This window comes from Alosa alosa, chromosome 20, assembly GCF_017589495.1.
Source record: "Alosa alosa isolate M-15738 ecotype Scorff River chromosome 20, AALO_Geno_1.1, whole genome shotgun sequence".
Classification (NCBI taxonomy): domain Eukaryota; kingdom Metazoa; phylum Chordata; class Actinopteri; order Clupeiformes; family Clupeidae; genus Alosa; species Alosa alosa.
Window position 1 is genome coordinate 21,823,213 of NC_063208.1, and position 24,124 is coordinate 21,847,336.

Genomic DNA, 24,124 nt, shown 5'->3' on the forward strand with positions numbered 1-24,124 from the left:
TGGGGCGCTGCAATGCAACGCAACACGCATCCCTGATTTCCAATCCACCGAGCCAGGATCGGAAATCAGGATCTGGATCCGAACCACAGCTTTTCCCCTTACAACCCACACTTCCATGTATCCCCAGCAGGATATCCCCACTTATATTTTCTTTCTTTCTTTTGGTCTCTGATCGGAGTCAGTGCCATATTCTGTTATTGTTTCCACTTGTTTTAAAGTTGATTTATTTTTCTTTGACCCAGTTTTAATATTTCTATCAATAATGTCTTGTCCATTCATTAAGTCAGAGTATCAGTGGTAAATCAGAGGTGCAGAAATTTGCTAGCGCAAATTTGAATCACATCCAAATACAACTGCTTTTGGTTTTTTTTACGTTTTCCCATATGTGATGCATCAGAACATATTTTACACTTAAGTTTGCCTTAAAGCCACAGCCATTTTCTTGAAGTTGTCAGTTAGGCCTAAGCCCTGGGGAATTTGTTTGTTTCTCTGAAGAAGTGATTTGTAAAACTGCTCAAGTCACAGCCTACTAAATTACTTAGTTTAAAGGTTTTTATTTTTTCTAAATAACTCGGTATGTTTTTTGGTAGCCTGCAACACTTCATTATGTACTGTAATTAGTCAATGAGCAGATGGCCATTCTATAGTCATAGACTGGCTTCAACAGCTGAAAAAAACATGTAACACCTTAATTTGTCTAATATAGCAAATCCTCCTCCTACAAAGCTTAAATATTTGGAATGCAGACCGCTTCAATCTGTTCATGGCACAAGCTGAAACCATCCAAGATCATTTTCTTAGGAATCAGGACTGAGTGTCCCCTACTAAAACACTGAATGTAGTCTTGAGGCCATTTACCCGTCCTAAACTCTTCAACTTTCTACACACTACTTTCAGACAAAACCTGAATCTACATTTTGTTTTTCTTTTGTTGGGAATGGCACTATAGTGATCAGCACCTTCTAAGTTCTCATCTCTTCTCATGTATTATCCCATGAAATAATTCAAGAAACGAATTAAAGAGCTAGCCAACCATGTGATCCAACAAGCACTTGAATGTCTGCTAACTTGAAGGAGTGCCATATATATATATATATATATATATATATATATATATATATATATATATATATATATGTATGTATGAGACCTTTTTAAATCTTGGAGGTGAATGGACTTAGTAGTGCCAGCTGTGAGCCATTGTTACATTAGCAGTATCTTGTATCCTAATTGGGAACAACATGGGGAAAAAACTAAGAGCTAGCCATATCTAACTGTGTAGCCATCAAACCAGTGTGACCAGTGTGTGCATTGTAACACTACCGTTTTGGATTCTGGACAAAGACGTTTGTTTCATTGCCTGCAGAAGATCAAAAGATATGATGTTGGAAGTGTTCTTACTACTAGTTCTTACTGGTAACACTTGACCTGTTAGGTCCATGTTGAAACTGTGAGTAGGACAAAAAAAGGTTTACACTACATTGGTCGGATGTGTACTTTGATGTATCTCACATTTACACTCAATGAAATGCAATGTTTGATTAATATTAATGCTGACTTTATCAATTATTTTCACACAGGTTATTTCAGGCATAGGCTGAAACTTTGCGAGGAAAGCCTCTCTGATACAGCAAACTTATTTGGCCACCAAAGTTCAACTCCTTTAAATCAGTCAATATCAGACAGCTGATGCTAGAGCTTGTATGCCTGACTTTATTGGGAGTGTTGAGCTATTGGGTTTTCTATTGAAGACCCAGTGAGACCATAATCCTGATGAAAATAAATGGTAATCAGCGTAATATACTGACTCGCAGCTGAAACTGAAGTTCAGTTGACTATCTAGTGCAAGTGTATCGAGATATCGAGCCTCTGCAATTGCGTTGGGCTGAAACTGTCTTGTGATGGAAATACCTGGCCACACAGTTTCATATGTAATCCAGAGTTTCATTGTACATATCCTGTGTATTTATTTTTCACAGCGCACCAAGAAAACCATCTGCAGTACCATGTGCATTCTGCATATCTTATGACAGGATGACATCTGTAAAGTGTAAAAAAAATATTTTGTTGAAAGATGTACATTTGTGTATTTGTCTATTTTTTAATACCAATGCTGGTGCCAATGCAGTTTTTGTTTTTTTCTACGTCTGCCCATTTAATTAAACAAAAAAAAAAAAGACGAGACATTTCAGTCCTTTGAGCTTAATGTCACTTTTCTTTTCTTTGTGCCCCAGTTCAGTGCTACCGTTGTGATGCGACAAAGCCATTCATATGTAACTGATGGTTTGAATGCTGCTGCTCTCAGACAAGATTCTTTTTTAAAAACCACCAAAGACACTTCTGTCTGCTTTAACGTTGGGTTTTCTGTTGAAGGGGAAAAACAAATATAATCTGGCTGAATGTTTTGCGTGGGTTGACTAGGTGCAACCCCTGTATAGAGCTCTCCACAGGCTCTTCAAAATACCCACTTTTAACTAAAAGGAACCCATCAAAAATATCTTTAACAGTCTACCATGACTCACAATTCTAGTTAGCAAGACATTTCCTCTCTGCAAGGAGCATATAGAGGTTTGATCTCATCTGACGCATTTCATCGTTTGAGCATGTGCCATCTCTTGATTGTGCCTTGTGACAGAATTAGGAATAGTGATGGTGCCTCAGCTGGGAGGCCTATAGATGAGAGCATAGCCCATATCAGTCGGTTTTACCTTGTCAAACACTGGAATCCCACTGCAGTCATAGGTGACCTCAAAGATCAAATGTCACCTAGACTTTGGAGATTGTGCTGAAGATATCCCTGACCTGCATGACTTTGCAATTATTTATAAACATTCTCAGATTTTTGTTTTGTTTACTTGTTCCCTCCTGCACACCCTCTTCCCTGAACTACCGGGAATTAACAAATTACTTTTTTATAGAGGTAATAAAAGAAATAGAAAAATGTCAATTTTGTATGAATGATTTATATATAAATGAAATAAAGTCATATTTGATGGTGTATGTTAAGGTGACAATGTGATCTTTTTCTTTGCACTCATTCCATACCTAATTCAGTATTTGATTGTTGTTGGTTGCCCATTATAGGGATGATGCTTTAGACAAAGTAATCAAGGGGTCGTGACAAATTATTGGACTCTTGTCAAGTTTAACTAAAACAAGAATATGGAATTATGGAAAGTATATTGGCTTTCAAATTTTAGAAAAAACACATCCATTACAACTCAATCCCTTAACAACACCTTAATTAGAGATCTGGACATCATGCTGTGCTGCAGTGGTTGCTTCAGTTCTTTGAGTCAATCCTGAATTTGATCGCTCACAGAACACACAGGTTTGATTTGTGTTAGTCACAAATGTTCAAATTTCAGTGCTGTTATCTTTGGCAAAAAAGGAAGAAACCGTCCAAACAACTCATTTTACAGTCTGTATTTATTTCACCAACAGTTTGCATAATACCACAAAGGCATCGAGAGGGTAGTCTTTTTAGCCACGCCGATTTGCTTAATGAGGAGCATGGACAGAACACAAGCCACACTTGTTCAAATCTGCCCCTTCATTCATATCAAAGACATATCTGTTCCCCTAGACTGAAATATGGCGTGAGGGCCTTTGTGGGATGTTGAGGACTATTACAGACAGTTTCCCCTGTTGTAAGAGCTATCCTTAAGTGCCAGCCAAAGCTGAGTTTCCCCTTTAGAAAAGCTATTGTATTATGAGGTTCCCAAACAGATATAAATAATAGAGAGAAGCATTGCATTAAAATCATAGCAGGATTTAAGACATTTAAGAGGTTTAGACAGCTAGAAAATAGAAAACAGTAAATCCACTTGATGGCCTGCTACTGACTTGTGGCAATAAACAGGCACACACAACAAATAACACACACCATCCTTCTCTGTGAAAAAAATCTTGTTACTTCTTAGCTACAACTCCATTGTGTTGGTGATATTTAAAATGTAACAGATGCATAATTCACAATCTATTTTAACTCATTATTTTAAAGATATGAAATACCTCTACATTAAATAATTGTTTTCTTTTAAATATACCACTACATAAATCACTCAGTTTCCAGGGATAAATAAATACAGGTTGCTTTCGTATCATACCAACTTCAACCCCAGGTGTCACCCTCATTTAACTATTCTGGTCTGTGTAAGCTCTAGTTATCCTTATCTTCTTTACAATCTCTACTTCTTCCCCCATTTTCCATTATTATCCTCTCTCTTCCACATGGTAGAAGTCTAATCTCTACCGTGAGTTCGTTTCTTTGCATGGTTAGAACAAGGTAGTTTTAGCTCAATTAGATGAACCTTTTTTCCCCTTTGAAAAATACAGCAGCTATCTTCAGAGTAAAAGAGAATGAGGAAGAAAGAGAGAGTGTGTGTGTGTGTGTGTGTGTGAGTGAGTGAGTGAGAGAGAGAGAGAGAGAGAGAGAGAGAGAGAGAGAGAGAGAGAGAGAGAGAGAGAGAGAGAGAGAGAGAGAGAGAGAGTGTGAGAGAGAGAGAGAGATGAGATTTTAGCTTCTCACAGCAAGCATCGAGTTGATCTCCCAGATGAGGTTCCTGAGTTGGTCCATTATCTGCTTGAGTTGCTGATTCTTCTGTCGGAGCTTCTGCAAATGAGAAAGGAAAGGGGCATCAGATAGTGCTGCTTGGAGGCCGCCACTAAATGTGTGGACTAGTGCTTTCCCTTAAGTGGTTAGAGCATGTCGGCTGTGCCCACATGTCTCTGACTCGCGAAAGGTGGAATCAAAGTGTTCAGTATGCGCCAGCAGACGAGGGGAGCTTTATTTCATGTTTTTATTTCATGTTTTCTTTAAGGGATGGGGAAAAAAGAGAAAGTCCCAGCAATCCTGCTTTTGTTTTCCCTTTTTAGGGTTGTCAGCACTGAAGAGAACTGGGCCAGAAGGTGCCGTCACATGCCCCTACTCTTTGTTGATGAAGTTCTTAGATGTGCTGACAGTCGCCAATTAGCCCATCACCTATGATCTTGAGCAAACGGCTCTTAGAAGCCGCCCAACTTCTAAAAGGCAAATTAAATTTGGAGGCCATTTGGGATTGGATGCCGTCCAACTTTGTGTTCGATCCTAAATGTTTAAAATGATAATATTTCAGTAGTGTTTTCTGTTACGCCTGCTGACATTTCAGTTCAGATGTCAACTGATGTGTGACTAAGTCTTTCGCTAATATGCAACACATTTATCAGAAGATACGCTAATAGTTCATGGCCATATCAGCACGATTCACTCCCTTGCTTTGGGAAATCCATCAGTAGCTGGCTGGAAGCCTGCAATTCGGCCTTGAAATCAGCCCCTCCACCCCCCGTGTGACGAGGCACTGTGCCACCATATTGAAAATCCATTCAAGCTCCATTCCTGACTCTGTCACATTCCTTTAAGCGTGACTAATTACGAGCCATTTTGCGGCACAGATAACAATTCCTACAATCAATTTCATGGTCCCCTTAATGCGTGCCTTTTAGCTGACCCCTTGGAGGCATCGGAACGTTTTGGGATCGTTCTGGCGCGTCTCTCCAGGGGGTTCGCTCGCACACACACCTGAAAATAAATTATCTTTCCTGCTTTATCTTTCCTATTAAGGATGCAGAGGCAAACACAGCTGTGGGGTGAAGAGGAAGGTTGAGGAGAAGTGGAGGAGAGTGTGGGCGGATGAATGATTGTAAGAGTTACTTAAATCTCACTGAGGTTGCTAGTTTTACTTCTAAAAGTTTGATTAAAAAAAAAAAAAAAGATGAGGATTTTTTTGTGACTAGCCATTTTGCCAACACAGTCAATAACTCACTCACTTGAAGAGTAGCACAGCAAGAGTTAAGAAAGTGCTTTCTGTTAGCAGTGTATTTGAAGAGGCAGGCATCTCTAAGTCACTTTCTGCTAGCAGTGTATTTGAAGAGGCAGGCATCTCGAAGTCACTTTCTGTTAGCAGTGCATTTGAAGAGGCAGGCATCTCGAAGTCACAGTGATTGTAGGGTGCAAACAGAGCCTGAACTTTAGCGTGCCCATTCGGCAAGCAAGATGACAGTCCAGAGGGGTCTGCACGTCTGTGCAGCCAACCAATGGTCTTTGGCTTGACCTTTCAGAGCGCTTTGCCCTCCAATCCTGCCATCCCGGTTTTGCAACCACACATCTGCATGCAAGGCACCTCAGCTTTTGTTTTCATCCTGCTGGTGGCCCCAACGGATGTATTTTAAAGATGATTTTAAAGATTTTTAACTAATAACCTCAGATATGCAGAAATAATATACAACTATCCTGGGGGATATTAATAATATCTAGGGTAATGTATATTCAATTGAACTGGCAAAATTGTATGACGAATTTTACTTAATATATCTTCCTATTTTGCAACGGCTGAGTAAGGAAGGAAGTAATGCAATACTTGTCGGTTCCTTGGGATTTGAAAGCATGGTTGTCAGATTCCTCTTTCTCGGCTTGACTCACCAATTGAGTCAGATGGACATGTGATGAGGGCACTGTAGACTCTTCTCATTAGAAGGGTAAAGTGAGATAGAGAACCGCAGAGAAAGAGAGAGTGTCTGAGATGGATTTAAAAAAGAAAAACTTAAAGATTAAAAGAGAAAGTAAGAAACAGAGCAAGAGAAAAGACAGGCAGACAGCCATTTCAGTCACAGTTTTTTTTACCCCTGCCGTCTGGGTGAAAATGATGAGACATTTTACAGTTGTCTGGTAAAAATAACATTCCAACATGTGCACAGTCACCAGAGCCAAACATTCTTGTGTTAAGGATTTCAGAGTATTCTGGCACAAATCAAGTTTCCAATCAAGTTTCAACATTCAAGAGTCAAGCATCCTCAATCGACATGTACAAGCACAACCAATGCAGACAGGATCTTTCAACAGAAACAGACTTTGAACAAATTGCCTGAGTCATCAACATGGATATTTCCTCAAGACCTTAGCCAAAAAAAAGAAGAAAGGAAAATGCTAACGAGCTTTGATAACTTCAATGGGGGACAGTTTGTCATAGGAAAACCAAGCTAGGGCTGAACAAGGGAGACTCATCTCTTCTTCTACCTGCTCTTTTCTTCTCTGTGACTCAAACAAGGAAAGAAATACATCAAAAGAAAAGAGCGGTCCTCGGTAATGTGGGCAGGGAGGAGCTTTTTTTGATCCACTGGCTTCCTATTAAAATTCTGGTTCTTTCAGCCCTGCCAAAAACAGCCGGTCTGGTCGAGTGACTGACAGAGCAGAGCTAGAGATTTGCACTTCGGCTCTGTGAGCAAGACATCCCTGCTTGCCTCCAAAGGCTCGTTTTTAGAAGCTAAAGCAGCAGCGTGGCTTGTGGCCTGTGATGAGACATCCATCCGACACTGAACACATCTGTCTGACAGTTACGATTCCCTGGCGGATGCCAAATGTCAAATCCTTGGTTTATTGCGCATTTGCTTAGGACCACGTAGCACTGGAAAATTGATTGACTGGTTATGTAGTATAGGTGTGCAGATGCTGTTTTTTTGTAATCAATACAGCAGATTTGTTGCGACAAGTCAAACCATGCCCATTTCCAATATGCAGAAAAACCTTCTATAAGATTGGAACTGACTGTCCAAAACAGGTGTGACTGTCAAAAAGGTTTTCGGGCTGTAAACTTTTAGCGGTAAAAGCAGTGCTTCACTTTGGATTTAGGCTCGGCTAATCCGCCCTGTCACTGCAACTCAAATCGCCTCTTTTCTTCCAGCGGATATGGCTCAGAATTACAAGTGTAAGCGTCTGCATGTGCAGCAAAAGGATTAGGCAGATGCAAAGACGGAGGGGTGTGTGTGTGTGTGTGTGTTAGGGTGTGTGTGTGTGTGGGGGTTCTTATAATACCGCTGTAGCGCCTCCTCGATCATCCGTCACTAGCTGTCACCACCACGACAGAATTTTCGGGTGGGCGGTGAAGAGACCGAGCGAGACGAGTTGGCTTGGCTTCGTCTCCGCCTGGTGGATTCTATCACTTGCGCCACCTCCCAGGCTTGGTCCATCACACGCTGGTAATTGGAGTCCTGCTGGGGTATGGAAGTGCATGGATGTGATAACACCGCATCCCCAACCCCAAAGTCGAGAGGCTTTCCTTTCCGTCTTTCCTCCCAGCGTAGTCTGTCTCTGGCATATCACAGGCTATGTTGGGAGTCCATCTCAAAATAGCGCAGAATAGCGAGTTCTTGTGGAGCTGGTGACACTGTTGTGTAATAGGTGTTTGAGGTGTAAAGACTGTACGTGGGGGGGAAGGTGTGTTTCCCTACGTTGCTGATATTTTCACCTTTGTGGGAAACCAGAGGCTTCTTTCTGCTGAAAAAAGAAAGGCTCTTGAAAAACAAGAACAAAATGCTGAACCAAAATCTTTAAATTCACTGCGTCACCAGGTGGCTTTATGATGCTGGACATTGTATTGTTGCAGCAAATGCTGCGGTGTCAAAAATCCAGAATTGTGACTGATTTTTGCATGTGTGACTGTGAGGATTTTCTGTTGCGCAACATATGAACTAGTGGACAAAAAATAAATGGCAACAATGAAAAATAGAAATGGGTTCACTTACTCATAATTTTACTAGGTATGTAAATCATACACTCAACTCAAGATTCGTTTCATGATTTAAGTTCACAATGCGATTTTCTCAATTGTTTTAGTTGAATAAGCTGCAGTCAGTGTTTCCCGCAAGAAATATGTTAGTTAAGGTGTCTGATCGCGAGGTTGGGGCATATTGAGCTATGTAGCTTGTATTATAATATTTATTATTATTATTATATAAAACTACTGATATAAAAAGAAAAAAATATTGTATTTCTTATTATTTATTCATGACAGCACACATTATGCTGATAGTATAACCTAGGTGTTGTTGTACACCCTGTGTGCACTGTGTGCTTACTGGCGGACAGCGTACATTTTAACAGAATAGTGTTGTGTTTGGTAGTTGCACAAAGCTCTACAATGAAAAAACTATGAAGTTCGCAATTCATTTTTTTTTCTCAACCAGTTGTAATTTTCACGTGTTTATATATTTGTAGCCAATTCATGGTGCATCGTTACCATATAAACCATCACAGCCAGTAATATCATACGATGTCAAAGGTAAAGATAACATTGACAGAGTGATTGTAGCACAGCATGTTTGAAAATGATAAAAGATCACTGTAGCAACAACAATAACAACACCACTAACTTTCACAGCAGCAGCCAAATAAACCCACCTCTGGAGATGAATGCTCTGAAGCTACATTCATCTCCATTTAATCTCAGTGCAAAAAGTAGTTGCCTAAGCAGAATGCGCTCATTGATTCTTGTTCAGGGCTCATGTGAACTCCCTCTCCGTGTGGCTTTCATCGGGATGAATGATATTGATCATTCTCGGTTAGCGTCTTTGTTACCATGTTTACAGTGATTGTATGTCAGCTATATGCTTTTCAAATCCATAACTCTCCCAAGAGCCCAGATGATTTCTGGGAAGGAAACCGAGTGTTAGGACAAATGAAGAGTTGCCTAGAGATTGAACTGAGTTCCTCATGGCTTCATGGCCAATTGGTGACTCATAGTTTCATGGTTTTGTCCATGAACAACACATGATATATCTAATCCTAAATCTGAAGACTGAGGTTCACTAGAGAGAGCAGAATTGTCAACATACAAATATAGTCAAGTATAATAAAATGTTGCAGGATAAGACATGATCTTTATTGGAACTGGTACCTTTGACTGAAATTCATGAGTGTGTAACCTGCACGACAGGGTAATGGCCTATACTTGTGGAGGGACAGTCTATAGTCTAAGTTCAGTGGAGATTGGTTTAGGTTTTTACTAGACCAGATTCTAGTACTCACCCCAAAGACAACACACGCACCTGTGGATAAAGTTTATAATAAAAATATATAGTTTATTTCACAGGTCAAAGTCATTCAATTCAGTTTAAGTTATTTCGATATTAATATTAAAAGAGATGTATTATGTTATATCTGTTTACTATTCTATTATGCTATTTTATATTTTATTGTTCTATTCTAATATTCTATTTATTGTATTTATATATCCATGTACTACTTTATATTTTTGTTCTATTTAATATCTAAGTCTAATTGTATTTTCCTTTTTAAAATACTTTTAATATATTATCCTAACCTTATACTATATTACCTAATATCTTGTCTTATATTTATTATCCAATATTATTATATACTATAAATTAAACACAATAAAACCCAACCCAAAACAAAATGTGAGTGCACTCAAGAAAATAATAAAGAAAAGAAAATAAATGAAAAGGGGAAATGGTTCAGTCCAACTTGTGCAAAGTGCAATGTCCAGATCCTACCACAATCACAAGAGTAAGGGGATGTGTAGCCTAACAGGCAGTCCAAAAGGAAGGGGCAAGTTGATGTAGATGGTGATGATGGTGAATCCAGGACGATGAGGGAAATCCAGAAGGTATCCAAGAGTTCCAGGGCAAGGCAACGGGGTTTGTTCGGGGTACAACAAAAACCAGTCAGGAGTCCAGTACCATGTACAAAATACAAGGGACAAGTCTTCTTTCTTCTTTCTTTTCAAAGGGAAGAGATCATCAAAGCTTTGTGCCGGGGAAGAGGATCTTTATATTGTTTTCCAATGTTCGTGTCCAAGTGTCCGTAGTTCCAAGTATCTATTATGATTTCGAAGTTGTCCGTATTTTAATTCTTCTCAATCTTTCTCTCCGTCTCTCATCAGACGTAGTGCTACTTCTTCTTCATTTACCGGTTTTCTGTTGTTGTTTTTTAACATTTGTCTCGTGCACGCATGTAGGGGCTACCAGGGAATTATTGCGCATCATAATGGGAAGTGGCAATTCATTGGGTTACAAGTGCAAAAGAAATCATGGAAATGGCTCAGCTGGAACATGGGCCTTCACTTATTTTATAACCTATGACACAACATGTCTTGTCAGATAAAAGAGAACACTGGAAGAAGAATGAAAACACCCCAAGCTTTCAACAGAAGTTACTTTCTCTTAACATCTTCTCCCATCTATCTTTTTGTAACTTTTAAAAAAGGGATATACCCAAGTTCAGAAGTTCATGAAATCTTCAAAGCGACGTTTAGGATTTCAACTAGGACAAGGTAAGATCAAACAGACATGTCCCGAAGGGCAGAAACGAAGCACTCCTCGATTGATGGAAAGAGATTCATGACATCTGCTGAACATTAGGCCATTTTATTCCCCCTGCAGCAGCAATCTGATTTATACCATGGAGCAAGGTCAACAAGCTCTGAGGGTCAGGGTAAAAGAGCAAAAGTCAAGTACAGGAGAATGAGGGAAGAACCAGAATAGCAATTTTCATTGCTATTCTGAGACGACTGAGACGACAGCTTAAGGTAGATGGATGAGCTAATCAATGAAATCAATACCTTTCCAATTCCATTTGAGAGGGCTGTTTTCTTTCCACTCGTCTTTGTGATAAAACAGCTGCATTGACTTCTGAAGAGACTGACACTCGTGACAGGCGGCCAAGGAAAAACAGTCAATTCTGTTACATTTCATTTGCAGCAATACAGCTGAATTTCATACGCCGTCACTTCCACTTAAAGGGAGGCTCTGAACGCGAAGCACTCAAGATCTTCTTTTCAAGAATCCACATTTTGACTCCCAGTCAAATCGTCACAAATACTGAGATGGATCTCAAATTGGTAGGTGCGCAGGTAGTAATAGTGGAGAGCAAAAACGTGGGTGAGGTTTGGAGGTAGACCATGGGAGAGGTTGAGAGGTGCTGGAGGAAACAGTGAAGAGAGAGAAAGACAGGTAGTGACAGAAAATAAGAGATGGAGGAGAGGTAGGAGGGAGAGAGAGGCCTTTCATCTTTGTCTTGGCTGTCAGGACTTTACAGCATCTAGGTCCGATCATCAGTTCAATGGCAGCATGCAAAAAATCATGCTGAAGATGACTTACAAAAAAAGCAAGGTTTGGGATGTCTTAGAAGATGAAAGGCTGAGTAATTTGTCTTTAAAGTCTCAAACAAGCCAGCGATTTTTTTCACTCTGTTCCTGCCCCGAGGACCCCACAGAGCTGTAGGGGTTGCCAAACGAGCCAGCGGAGTTCTTGTTTTGATCGCACTTCAGACCCAGAAGCTCCACCAACCTTGCCTGCTGGTGCGCTATACACTCACCCTGCCGCTGTCTCAGATCACACAGACACTACATCTCTCGAATTCTCTCTCTCCGTCTTTCTGCTGGTCATTAACAGGTGGAAACATCACCACTGGTCCAATGATGGTGTTGTTTCCTACCCTAACGCAACTTGAGCTCCTGACTAGGCAATTAAATGGTATTTTAGCCTCGTCTTCCCTGCCATTAGCTGACCCTGGAGAGAGTGGGCGTCTGCATAAACCCGGAACACAGCACAACAATGAAAACACGGTTTGAAATTAACTCCACTCTGGACGCTACTTGGCCAAGAAGTGTGTTCTCGATCTGGAAATTGCTCCCTAGATGAACCGACAACACACCCCCAGCCCCCCAGCCCACCCCACTCCAACCTCTAAACATGCCATGTTCTTTCGCCTCTGACCCTCTGTGTTCCAATTAAAGGGTTCTGTTGAGCAAAACACTCTAATGGGCTACATGGGCTAATGACGCAAGAGACCAACACACAGCTTGTTCTTGTGTATAGCCTATATATGTTTATGTGTAAAGGATGCAATGAAGTGTCTGGCTGGGTATGTTAATAATGGCACATGTCTATGTATTTGTAAGATGCGGTGCACAAAACTGCATGTGTGTGTTTGTGTGTGTGTGTGTGTGTGTGTTTCTCAGAGTCTCATTACCGCGGCACGGTCAGCTTGTTTATTTACCACGGCGCGCCGGGGCTGGCACAGAGCCCGCCGGCCCGGACCTTAGGGTCCTTCGCACCTCAGATAAGGGCCAAGCCGCAACACTAGCTGGCTGGCAAAATTCATTATGCATGCATCCACAATTCTGGAGAGGCTCAATTTTGAAATTACCATTAACATTCTTTTTTCTCCCCGTTTTCTCTCTCATTGGAATGAAGAGGACAGATGCGGTAATTAACAGGGTATTAATAAATAGCGAGCAGGGCGGGAGAGGAGGTGGTGGTGGTTGTGGAACGGGGTGGAGTGAGGTGGGGTGGGGGCAGGGATGGAGCGAACAAGTAGCGAGACAGCGAGGGAGTGAGGAGGAGAGAGAGAGAGAGAGAGAGAGAGGGAGAGAGAGAGGGAGAGGGACGAGAGCTGTGGAGAATTAATAACAGCCAAGATCTCTCCAAGGCCTTCTTAATGGGCTGTGACAGGAATTTATTCACACTTAGGCTGCTATTAAATCAAAGAGCAGGCCTAGTGGTGACAGCGGACTACTGAGGATGCACTGTGGATGGCCTCTCACATCTGATTGGGGGATCCTTGGGGACGGTCCATCTCAGAGAAAGAGATGAGATGGAGGAGCAAAAAAGACAGCGAGAGAGATAGATGAAGTGAGGGAGCACAGAAAAGATTGCATACTGTAGCTCTTGTCCTTGGAAAATTAGATAATAAACCTCAAGCAGGGACTGAAGACCAAACCATCACATTCTTCTGGAATGACTTTGCTGACATTAGCCTGATGTGTTCAAATACCTTTTCTGTGTCACTCTCGAACAGAGGAGGCACTGTTCTGACTGGAGAAGGTCACATTCAAGCCTAAGGGTTTTCACTAGTAGCTTGATTACCAAGTAGCATTTCACTGCAATCACAGAATTAGGGAGGCAATGGCAGTCCTCATGGAAACAATTAGGTGACCTGATAGATTGTGTAGAAGGTCTTCAGAGCGAAAAGAAAGACTCCTTTTAACACAGACACTGTGGTCTTTGCAGCAACAAAATCACTTAAGAGCAAAACAGAGAGTGAATTATTCCAAATAATGGCATTACTGCCGAATGTGCCATGGTTTGAACCAACACAAAAGCAGTCTGGTGTGTGTCCTACAAACGGGATCTGATTCTCCCCAGACGCAAGGCCAAAAACGAAAACAAACACCTCCCTCATCCCAACCATTTCCATCGTGTCCACCACGGCCCTTCCTCTCATTCAGCACGACTCTCTTCCAGCTCGCCCTCAGAGCAGATTATTTGCTCAGGTCTGCCTGACGAGAGGTGTGCACTGTGCAGTCAGTGCCGCTGCTCCTGCTGCTGCTGTTGATGCTGCCGGTGCGGACAGATGCAGAGAAGCTGCCGGAACATCTGTTCAGCGCATTCCACATGCGTGGCTGCGCGCCTGCCGGGCTAACTGGATTTGATTCCCCGAACATATTGGCCTTCACTCGAGCAGTCGGGAGCAGCTGGACAGCCCGGACAGCCAGCAGCCCAGCGGAACTGAAGAGACATCAGCATGGCATGACTGTGTGTGTGTGTGTGTGTGTGTGAGAGAGAGAGAAAGATTGTGTCAGCTGTGTGCGTGTAAGGTAGAGGCAGTAAGAGACAAGATGAAGATTGCAGGCAAAAAAACGTGTGTGTGTGTGTGTGTGTTTGTGTGTGAGAGAGATTGTGTCAGCTGGGTGCGTGTGAATTAGAGGTATTGAGAGACAGAAGGATGCAGATCACAAGCAGAGACTGTGTGTGTGTGTGTGTGTGTGTGTGTGTGTGTGGGGGAGTGAGAGAGAGAGAGAGAGAGAGAAAAACATAAGGAAAGGAATCAAAAGAGAGAGAAGATGACAAAGAAGAGAATGGAGAAATAGAGAAAGCATACCAGGAACAGTTTAACAAAGTTGTTAAACTACAGGACTATGTGACTTAAAAAGTAGCCTTACTCTATTCCAATAATGTACCACAATCCCGACTCCCTTTAGCTGATCAGAACAGCCACAGCAGGCCTCCACATCCCAGGTTAACACACAGAGCACCACTCCACAGAGGTCAGAGCGCACTCACCTTGTTGACCTCCAGGACCTCCCTCCTCTCCTCGCTGGCTGCACGCGTCTGATTGGCTGATCGCTCATCAAGCTTGGAGCCGTCATCCTCCACGTACGGAATGAGTTGCTGTGGAAAGGAAAGGGGGAGGGTGGAGTGAGACTTCATCTGCAGGCTGACACATATCAGGGCTGAGGTAGGAGAGAGTGTGTCTGTGTCTGTGTCTGTGTCTGTGTCTGTGTCTGTGTCTGTGTCTGTGTCTGTGTCTGTGTCTGTGTCTGTGTCTGTGTCTGTGTCTGTGTCTGTGTCTGTGTCTGTGTCTGTGTCTGTGTCTGTGTCTGTGTAGTGGTGGTGGCTAGAGATATCGCCTGGCCATTCATCAGCCTCCTACCTATAAAGAAAACGACCTTATTATGAGCACCGGTCATGGTGGCTCAAAATGGAGGAGGAGAGAGGGTAGGGCCGAGGAATAATTTATCCCTGATGACACAGTTAAATTCAACCACAAAGGGCTTTCTTTCTCAACACTGTCAAATCACCTCGGTGGGGACTCAGACTCTGAGTTTGACTTTGACATGACACAACTGACAATGCGATATGACACGCGAGGATGTTGCCATCTTCCCTTTGCATTGATGTTAATGGGAACACATTATTATTCAGGGAGGTAGAGTGGGAGAGAGAGTGGGAGAGAGAGAGAGAGAGAGAAATCTGAAGGTGTTGTTTTGCACCATTTCCTGATATGCTGTTTGGGCGGAAAAGCAGTAGTTTGATGAATTTGTCTGGACTCACTCCAGCCCCTTTCTCCATCCCTCATACACATACACACACACACACACACACACACACACACACACACACACACACACACACACACACACACACACACACACACACACACACACACACACACACACACACACACACACACACACACACACACACACACACACACACACACACACCACATCCAAGCCCAAGTAAGAATTGTACTGACACACTGACACCTGCTGGTGTAATGAGAGGAGGGTGAGGAAAGACCGTCGCTGCTAAGTCCTGAAGTTGGTCACTCTGGATCAGTGGTCCCCAAACTTTTTCTTCTGAGGGCCAGCTTACTATGCCTGGCTCTAAGAGAGGGCCAGAGACTCGGAGTATATCCGTAACTAAATAGCTTAGTGCTGTGAACAACAACAGTCTACCTTAGTTGAATATTCCATTACATTTAATCATAGGCTACTGCAATTTAATACCATTGTTAGCTGTGTTTATATTGCAATCATGCCATATCAGTGTAAAATGTAGCTCAAATGAAATAATACTAAAAAAGACTTTAGCATTTCCAAAAGTATTAGCAGGGAGTCCCAAAAGTATATTTTATTTAAAATGTGTGAACTTTGAGTCTCAAGTTGTGAACAAGCAATATTCTACAAATAATTTAAAGTTCTCAAACTATGAGAGTTTTATGAAGTGCTGGCAAAAACAGCACTTCATGTTCGAATGACCACCATTCAAACTTTCACTCACCTGATAAGAACTTTGTGAATTGTGAATTTGGAAGAAAATTTGAACGAGTGAATAAAAAAATAGAAATAATTATCCCAGGAAGTCCCAGAAATATGACTTGAATAGAAGTTAGTTAGTTATTAACAATTCATTTGATAAACGTTTAGAATACTTTTAGCACTGATGCAGTCAGCATAGGCCTCTTACATTGTTTGTAGGTAAGCCTACATCTTATTCTGTTTTCGATGGTAAATGTGAAACAGCGCCAAAACCACCAGTGGACAAAAAGAGTATTACACGTGTACTGTTAAGACTCGCCATAGAGAATGAATGGGGGAAATTACGGAGGTTATAGTTTGACGATGTCGTACTATCGTGTGGGCCAGATGCTATATAACACAGACATGTTTTTTGGGGGGCCACCCAAAATGAGGTGGCGGGCCGTATCCGGCCCGCGGGCCGGCCGTAGTTTGGGGACCACTGCTCTGGATGAAGAGGATGTGTCATAATACACAAAACCATCCATCATCCAAAGATGTTCTCCAGATGTCCACCAAATGAAACATTTTTGTTGCGCTTACAAAATAAAAACGGGCTGGGTGGGTGGTGCGGGAGCCAAGTTTGTTTGAAGTCACTGCATCATCTCGCAACATGCCAACTGGGAGCTCTGGTTGCACTTGAAGCCCGGCTTGGCAAAGTTCTGTCGCCGTGCGTCAGGGCTCCGAAAAGCAATCCAGGAAGTTGACTCATGCGCTTGACTGGACTGACGGCAAAACCACGGGCAGGGGCAAGTAGCCTCGCCGACCAATGCCAACTGGGCATATATAATCCGCCAGCAACATTCATTTCACTCAGCCTTACATTCATCTGCCAGTGTGCGCTCCGCAAAGCTATGACTCACCCCCTGGCAAACAGGCAACACTGTGAATAACGAGCGAGTTTGAGAGAAGAAAATACATTAAGACTACAAGTCAATAAAATATATGGCTATATGCGAGATGGTTATAAAAGGGCTGCTGCTGAAGCTTATCGGGTGGCGGCTTTATGAAGACTCGCAGCTTCAGTGGAAGCTCTGTGGCCAAGGGGAGGACGAAGGTAGAAGGCCGCTCTTGGCAGCAGACGGGGGGGGTTATGGAGACGTGTAGCTTATAGGCATGATGCTGAGGGAGAGATGCGGTTTCCTGTCGGCCTGACAAAGATGAATATGCCACAGAAACAGCGACAGCAGGCAGGGGAGAAAGAGAGAGAGAGGGAGAGAGAGAGAGAGAGAGAGACAGAGAGAGAGCGACAACAGTGGGGGAGAGAGAGAGAAATGCAGACATAGAGAGTGAGAAAGAGAAGGGGGGATGGCAAGAGAGAGCAAACCAAGAGCAATTGAAATGAACTGAAATGAAATGACATGGCCGCATGCAGCGCAGGAAATTCCAGCTTGCTGAGGAGGCCCCAGCGCGCTCAGCCTTCCCCGCTCGGAAAAAGCGCTGACGTCGGCACCGCTCCGCCAGCTGTTCCCCCTCTCTCCCGACTGCCGCCTTAATGAGCCAGCCGTGAGCCAGCGCTGACAGAATCAATTATTCCATCTCCAGTGCGCGAGAGACGGAGAGAGAGAGAGAGCACACCTGAATGTCAGACGGCAGCAGGAAGCCAATGTAAACATCAGCAGCAGCAGCAGCAGCAGCCCCACCATCTCTGGATTTATGCACGAATAGGACAGAAAATGTAAAGGAGTTCCACAAACTCTGCCAAAGCAGCAGCAACAATGAAGTGCAGTGAAACTGGAAGGTTCCATAACTAGCACCAGCATTTGGCAGTTTTCCTCCCATATTGCTTTTGTTTGGTGAATAAAAAAATAGATCTGGAGGTGGAGATGAAATGTGTAACACAATGGAAATGGATATACATACACTGAGAATTATTCCTAGTCACCTGTGCAGTAGTGTCACCCCATAGAGATACCTCACGCATTACTGATTTATACAACAGCTGTGCCACATGCACCTGTGTCTCCCCAGACTGATACCATTAAGGCTCCTTTCTGCAGGTGCCTAAAAGCAGCATTAGGGATGTGTGTAGTCAAAAAAACAAGCAATCCAACTACTGAAAAGGCATGAGAGCAAAAACCTTACAAACACCAGAAGTTGCCACTAGTAAAGACGTGCTAGACTACAATGCAATGTAGCTGTCCATGTTTGGGTCTGACCCGGACTACAGAATTTACAATTTATCGACTTGACAATTCATAACTTAGGCTGCTAGTTGGACCAGCATCCGTATCCCCAGTGAACATCTCCTGCTGTTCACCCACCAAGCATCTCAGAGTGTTCACAGCTAAGTAAGGCAACCAGCGTTCTCTCTTTCTACATGTCACTTTCTACTACAAACAGTAAAGTGAAGCCTCCTCCTAGACTTGAGTTTCCTGGAAGGATCATTGAGCAACTACCACAGTAACTAAGGAAGAGAATATTCAAAATGACAGTCTGTAATTTAAAAACACTAACTATTTAACGCTTTTAGAAAATACACCCAGCCCAGACCAATTTAAAGAAGGGGCACAGCATGAGCAGCAGGTCGACCGTTTTGTTTGTGATTTCCGAGCTCCGGTCATTACGGACCATTCTCCTTATGGGGCTGGTGGCTCACACGTTCGTTCTGCTCAGTAATTAGAGGAGCCAGAGACAGCATGTGAGCAATGGTACAGGTCACCTGGGTGCCGAGTGCTTTCATCAGACAACCTACATGACTGGGGAACTGGTGTCAGTAAATTGGGAGGAAACACTGGGAGCGGTGAAATGCGCCGGGCAATTAAATTGTGCACTTCATCATCTGTGATGGAGATTCCCGCAACGTGGTCCTGACAAGCAGGCAGTCGTGTATCTGGCGGGGATGAGATGGGGAAGATGAGAAGGGGAGAGGGGCGAAAAAACAGGATTTTTCAGCCAGCTTCTTCTCACCACCGTCTCCCAGTGGAAATAACCTACATACATGAAACCAAACAACATTCTCATTATCCTCTCCCCTCACACACTTACTGGATAACACACACACAAATACTCGCACAGCCACCCCTTCGCACGTACACACTCTCTCACTTTTACACACTCTCACTCGCTCGCGCTCTCTCACACACACACACACAGCTGGATACTGTTTTCCGTCTGCCTCAGCAGCAGGATGCTGTTACCATGTTATCTGTATTCATAGGAGCACAGCACAACTTTCACATTGTGAACTCCACTCTATTTCTCGGTTTCACCATAATCCAGGTAATTGAGCATTATACAGATTATGTCAAAATGTGTTTGCGACCCAGCTTTTACCTTTGCTATGTTAGTTCCATTTTCATTTTGTGTTTTATTTGACTATGCACAACAAAAAACCCAAAGAGATAGCACTCTTACTGCCAGGCTTTCTACTTTGAGGATTATCCTTAGTGAGACTTCTTGCTGACATGTGCGCAAAACAAAACAGGCAGACAGAAACCATGGAAATAAACTTTCAAAGAAAAACCTAGAGTATCTATGTGCTGATGAGGTTCTAGCTGTAACACTCCAACTACAAATTAGCACACACAGGCATGCATGCAGGCCGGCAGGCAGGCACACTCCAACACAACCATTGCTCACCTCTGGGGGTACAGGTTCCAGGCCAGCACAGTTCTCGATGCACTTGTCGTAGACCAGCCGCAGCTTGCGGAAGAGTACGGAGAGCATGCGCAGGTGCTCCTGCAGCTTGCCCAGTCGGTCCTGGTGCGTGGTGGGGTGGTATGTCACCCCATTCGGCAGCTTAGGGCAAAGAGAGAGAAGACGCAACCTTTCATGTACACTGAATGGAATTGAACTCCTTCTCCTGGAGACATCATCCTTAATGCAGAGTAAGATTTAACCCAGCGGCTAAGTGTGAATTTGTACATTTACATTTCCGGTCAGAAATGCCCAAACCAGTAACTTAGGGTCCGTGCTTGTTTGGTGCCTCAAGCTTTTATAAAAGACCCTAACGCTGCCAAAAACATTGATGCCAGGTAGGTATCATTTGAGCATAAAATTGATTTTTGATTGATAAGACAAATTTGAACATGAAATTGAACTGTATTCAATGTATTATTAATACCTGTAGTTTCATTGCTTCTAGGCATTATTCTAATTGCAGATGGCTTGCCATACCGTTAAATGTTAAAACAGCTTGCCATGGCCCTGCCAAGTTATATACTGGTCATGGACGTCAGCAATTGCAGCCTAATTAAAACATATCCCATATGCCTGTGTTGGGAATGTTTTGATTCACAGTGCTAGTAGGCCTTTTAACTTTGCAACTATGCTCTAACATTAGGCTACCTCCTCTCAGAGCAGCTTAATTATCAATAACATGCAGTGGTGGTTCCGTAGCCTCTTTGACAGCTCCAGAATATCAAAGTAGAGGTATGTTTGTAACCTGCATATTAATATTTTTACAAGAAAACTTTTAGCATGATCTTCAAATTCATTGTGATGCTGTATGGGCCTCATGCAAATGAAAGATGAATGTCATAATGTCACTATGTAGCCTAGTGCAGAAGTTTTCACATTACAACTTTGCTGATAAAAGTCAGTTAGTGCATTTGCAAGCTTTGTATGTAAACTAGGCTGTTGATGTTGTTTCATAGCCTTTTGCTTGTGCATAGTTATTGCTAGATTTTGACTAGAGCTTGTGCTTTTAAAGTAGACTACATGGCATGGGCTCACACGAGCTGTCAAACACAGTCTACTAGCCTATGTGTAATACCCCTCTGCTTTAAGCAAATTCATCTTGAAGTGTTTATGTTAGCTAACTGTATAGGATGTGGTGCTATCAGAGCAATACCTTTGAGATGGTGCATGATGTGCAGTGATGCCTCATATTTAAAAAGAAAATGCCAGAGATTGAAGTGGCACCGTTATTCGATGTTGTTACTATCATTTGCGTCAGCACCGATGCCATAGTTTTGGTGCCCAACCCTATTCCTGACTACAGATGTTTATGTTTATGGTATTTAGCAGATACTTTTCACCCAAGCGACTTACAATGACATTAACAGTTTATAGTGAAATCAAATATTCTAAAAACACCAATATTATCAACAGACTGAATAAAATTTAAATGAAAAACTGCGACTCTATAAGGAAAAATGAATTAGCCCTACTTAGAAACAAGGTAAACAGATCAGTCTTAAGAGGCTGGCTGGATGAATTCTGGCTGCAACAGGAAGCCAATGAAGAGTAATCAACCGAGGAGTTTCATGTGTCTTTTTTGGCTGATTAAAGACTAGACGTGCCGCTGCATTCTGAATCATGCAATGGTCTCACTACGCAAGCAGGTAGGTCAGCTAACAATGCATTGCAATAACCCAGTTTGGTCAGAACTATGGCCTGTACAAGAATATTTGCAACAACTGCAACAGATCAACTCTAACAGGTCTCATAATGTGATGTTCAGTATAATCAAAAATCCATAGCTTTTGTAAGAAAATTAGCCCTCTCAGTTCCTAAAGCGCAAAATACATTGAGGAGTCTTGACTTGTGGTAACTGTGGTAGGCTGTGACATTTCCAGACTTGGTAATCTAATTTGGCTCTTGATAGCCATGATGGGGTGGGGTCACCTGCATGTTTCTCAGCAGCTGAAAAATCTCCATGGTCCTTAAAACGATGTCCTGCACCGTCTCCTGACCGATGCGACAGAGGGATGCTGTGTTAACATCTCGGGCAGCCTGCGCCTGTTGCCCGGGGAACTGAGATGTCATGCCGCCGGCGGCAAGAGGAGGCGTTGTCATGGAGACAGAGAAACTGGATTACTGGCGGATGCACACTGTCGCATGCCTATATAAAAACGATAAGGTAAAGAAAGAGACGCGTCATGTGAATAATCGGTCTTGACAGAGCGAATTTCATTGATACCGATTAGTTATTTAAGCCTACTTATCAGTTTGTATAACCCACCAGGTCTACTCGGACTGACAGAGTGCAGCCAAGACATCACAGTCAGCATCAACATCCACGCTGGCAACACCTAGCATGTAACTTACGTTAGCAGAGCTGAGTCTTGAGTTGAATTACTGTACCGTACAGTCCATATGCCAATGCCAATACCAACATAGGGTGTAAGCTCAAAACTTGGCGTTAGTGAACGTTAGCTACAAAACTTGGCGTTAGTGAACTTAATTCAAGTTAACGTAATCTAACAGTGTTGACAATACCATGCGTCTAACAATGTTTACAATACCAGACTGTAACGTGAAGTTAACAAACATCAGCTAATGCTACGCATGGTCACGTTGATCTAGGTCACGTTGACAGTTTATAGAGTAAATTGGGCTATGAACTTTACTTGACTGCATCTAATGGTAACGGCTTGGATAATTATCGTGCCAACTGGCTTGATAACTTAAATTAATTCGTTACTGTCTGTCAACCACGTAACAAACTGTCTAGCTAGCTATGTTATCCTTGCTGGCTAGTTAACGGTATTATGTTGTCTGCACATTTGCAGAGATGACGGTTACTATAGTTTGGATTCATTCACATAAGCCTGTCACCAGGATATCTTTTAAAACTACAACCATTCATATCCAGTAAGAGTGCAACGGAGATTAACCAACCTTTGAAGATTTTTCCCCCTCAGTTCTGTTTCATTTGTTAAAATGACATTCTTCTTTTGCTTCTAATGTGTTCAGCTGTCTCAAGGAAACCTCGCGATACAAATGTTAGCCGTATAGTGTGTAAAACAAGCGCACTATAATACCATCGGTTCTTGATAATATAAAAATACAGTGTTGTACTTTTGTAATTGTGTTGTTATCGGTAAAAGAAAAGAAAAGGTATCCGATTAAAAACTATCGTCACCACTTGAGTGGTTTCATAAAACGTAAAATACGAATAAATAGAGAAAATGTGGTGGCCCAATACCGCGTCAAGTAAATGACTTTCCCTTATAAAGTCTCTGGCTCCACCTAGCGTCCACTATACCAAACTGAGACTCTTTGTCATGTCAAACTGGAAAAGGTAGTCCTTCTTTCCGGTGACTTCAAGTTCTCACAGCTTGGCCTCTGTCTGACATTCTGTCTAATGTATGTCATTCTGAAATTATTCAGAAGCCTACCAGAAATGTTGAAGAAACTTGTAATAGTCCATGAGCCAGGGCCCCAAATTTGGGCCATCGGTATCATCTGGGGGGACTAAGTCTCATAGTGATTTTTGGCAAGGTATACACCCCTAGTACTAGAAAAATCACGATGGCAGTGCAGGGGTGGTAGCGAAATCACTTTTTTCAGCTCATGAAGTTACTAACTAACCTGACTCTCGCCAGATGAATTTCGTTCCGCTTAGCTCCGCCTAGCTTCACTCACATCCATCTGGGACCTCTTCCATTGAGAGTGATTTCTGCACCCGATTTTACGGTACAGCCAATCAGAACGCAGGGCGGGAGTTTCATAGATGTGACATAGCGTAGAAGCGACTGTGAGACTGTTATCAGCGTCACGGGTTGGCTTCGATGTGAGTGGTTGAAGTAGCACGTCAATAGATGACGGACAAGTGGCTTATTCAATCATATGCAAGTATTTTTTGATTAGGCCCAGCCTTCTGAAGCAACACTCCAATGGATTGGTCCCAGATGGATGAGTGGAGCTAGGCGGAACGAAATTCATCTGGCGAGAGTCAGGTTAGTTACTAACCCCCTAAGATAAATTCCGTTTTTTAAATCTGGTGTATATCTTGTTTCATCTCATGGTAGGGA

At 42.6% G+C, this 24,124-nt stretch overlaps 1 protein-coding gene across 1 annotated transcript; it reads right to left on the minus strand.

The window, feature by feature from the left end:
• Positions 1-3,411: 3,411 nt before the first annotated feature.
• med30 (mediator complex subunit 30) lies at positions 3,412-23,097 on the minus strand. The gene is made up of 5 exons (XM_048230059.1): positions 22,989-23,097; positions 21,993-22,209; positions 20,004-20,162; positions 14,902-15,009; positions 3,412-4,615 (listed from the first exon to the last, which is right to left on the minus strand). The coding sequence occupies exons 2-5, from the start codon at positions 22,161-22,163 to the stop codon at positions 4,520-4,522; spliced, it is 534 nt and encodes a 177-aa protein (XP_048086016.1). The 5' UTR covers positions 22,164-22,209; positions 22,989-23,097; the 3' UTR covers positions 3,412-4,519.
• Positions 23,098-24,124: the final 1,027 nt, after the last annotated feature.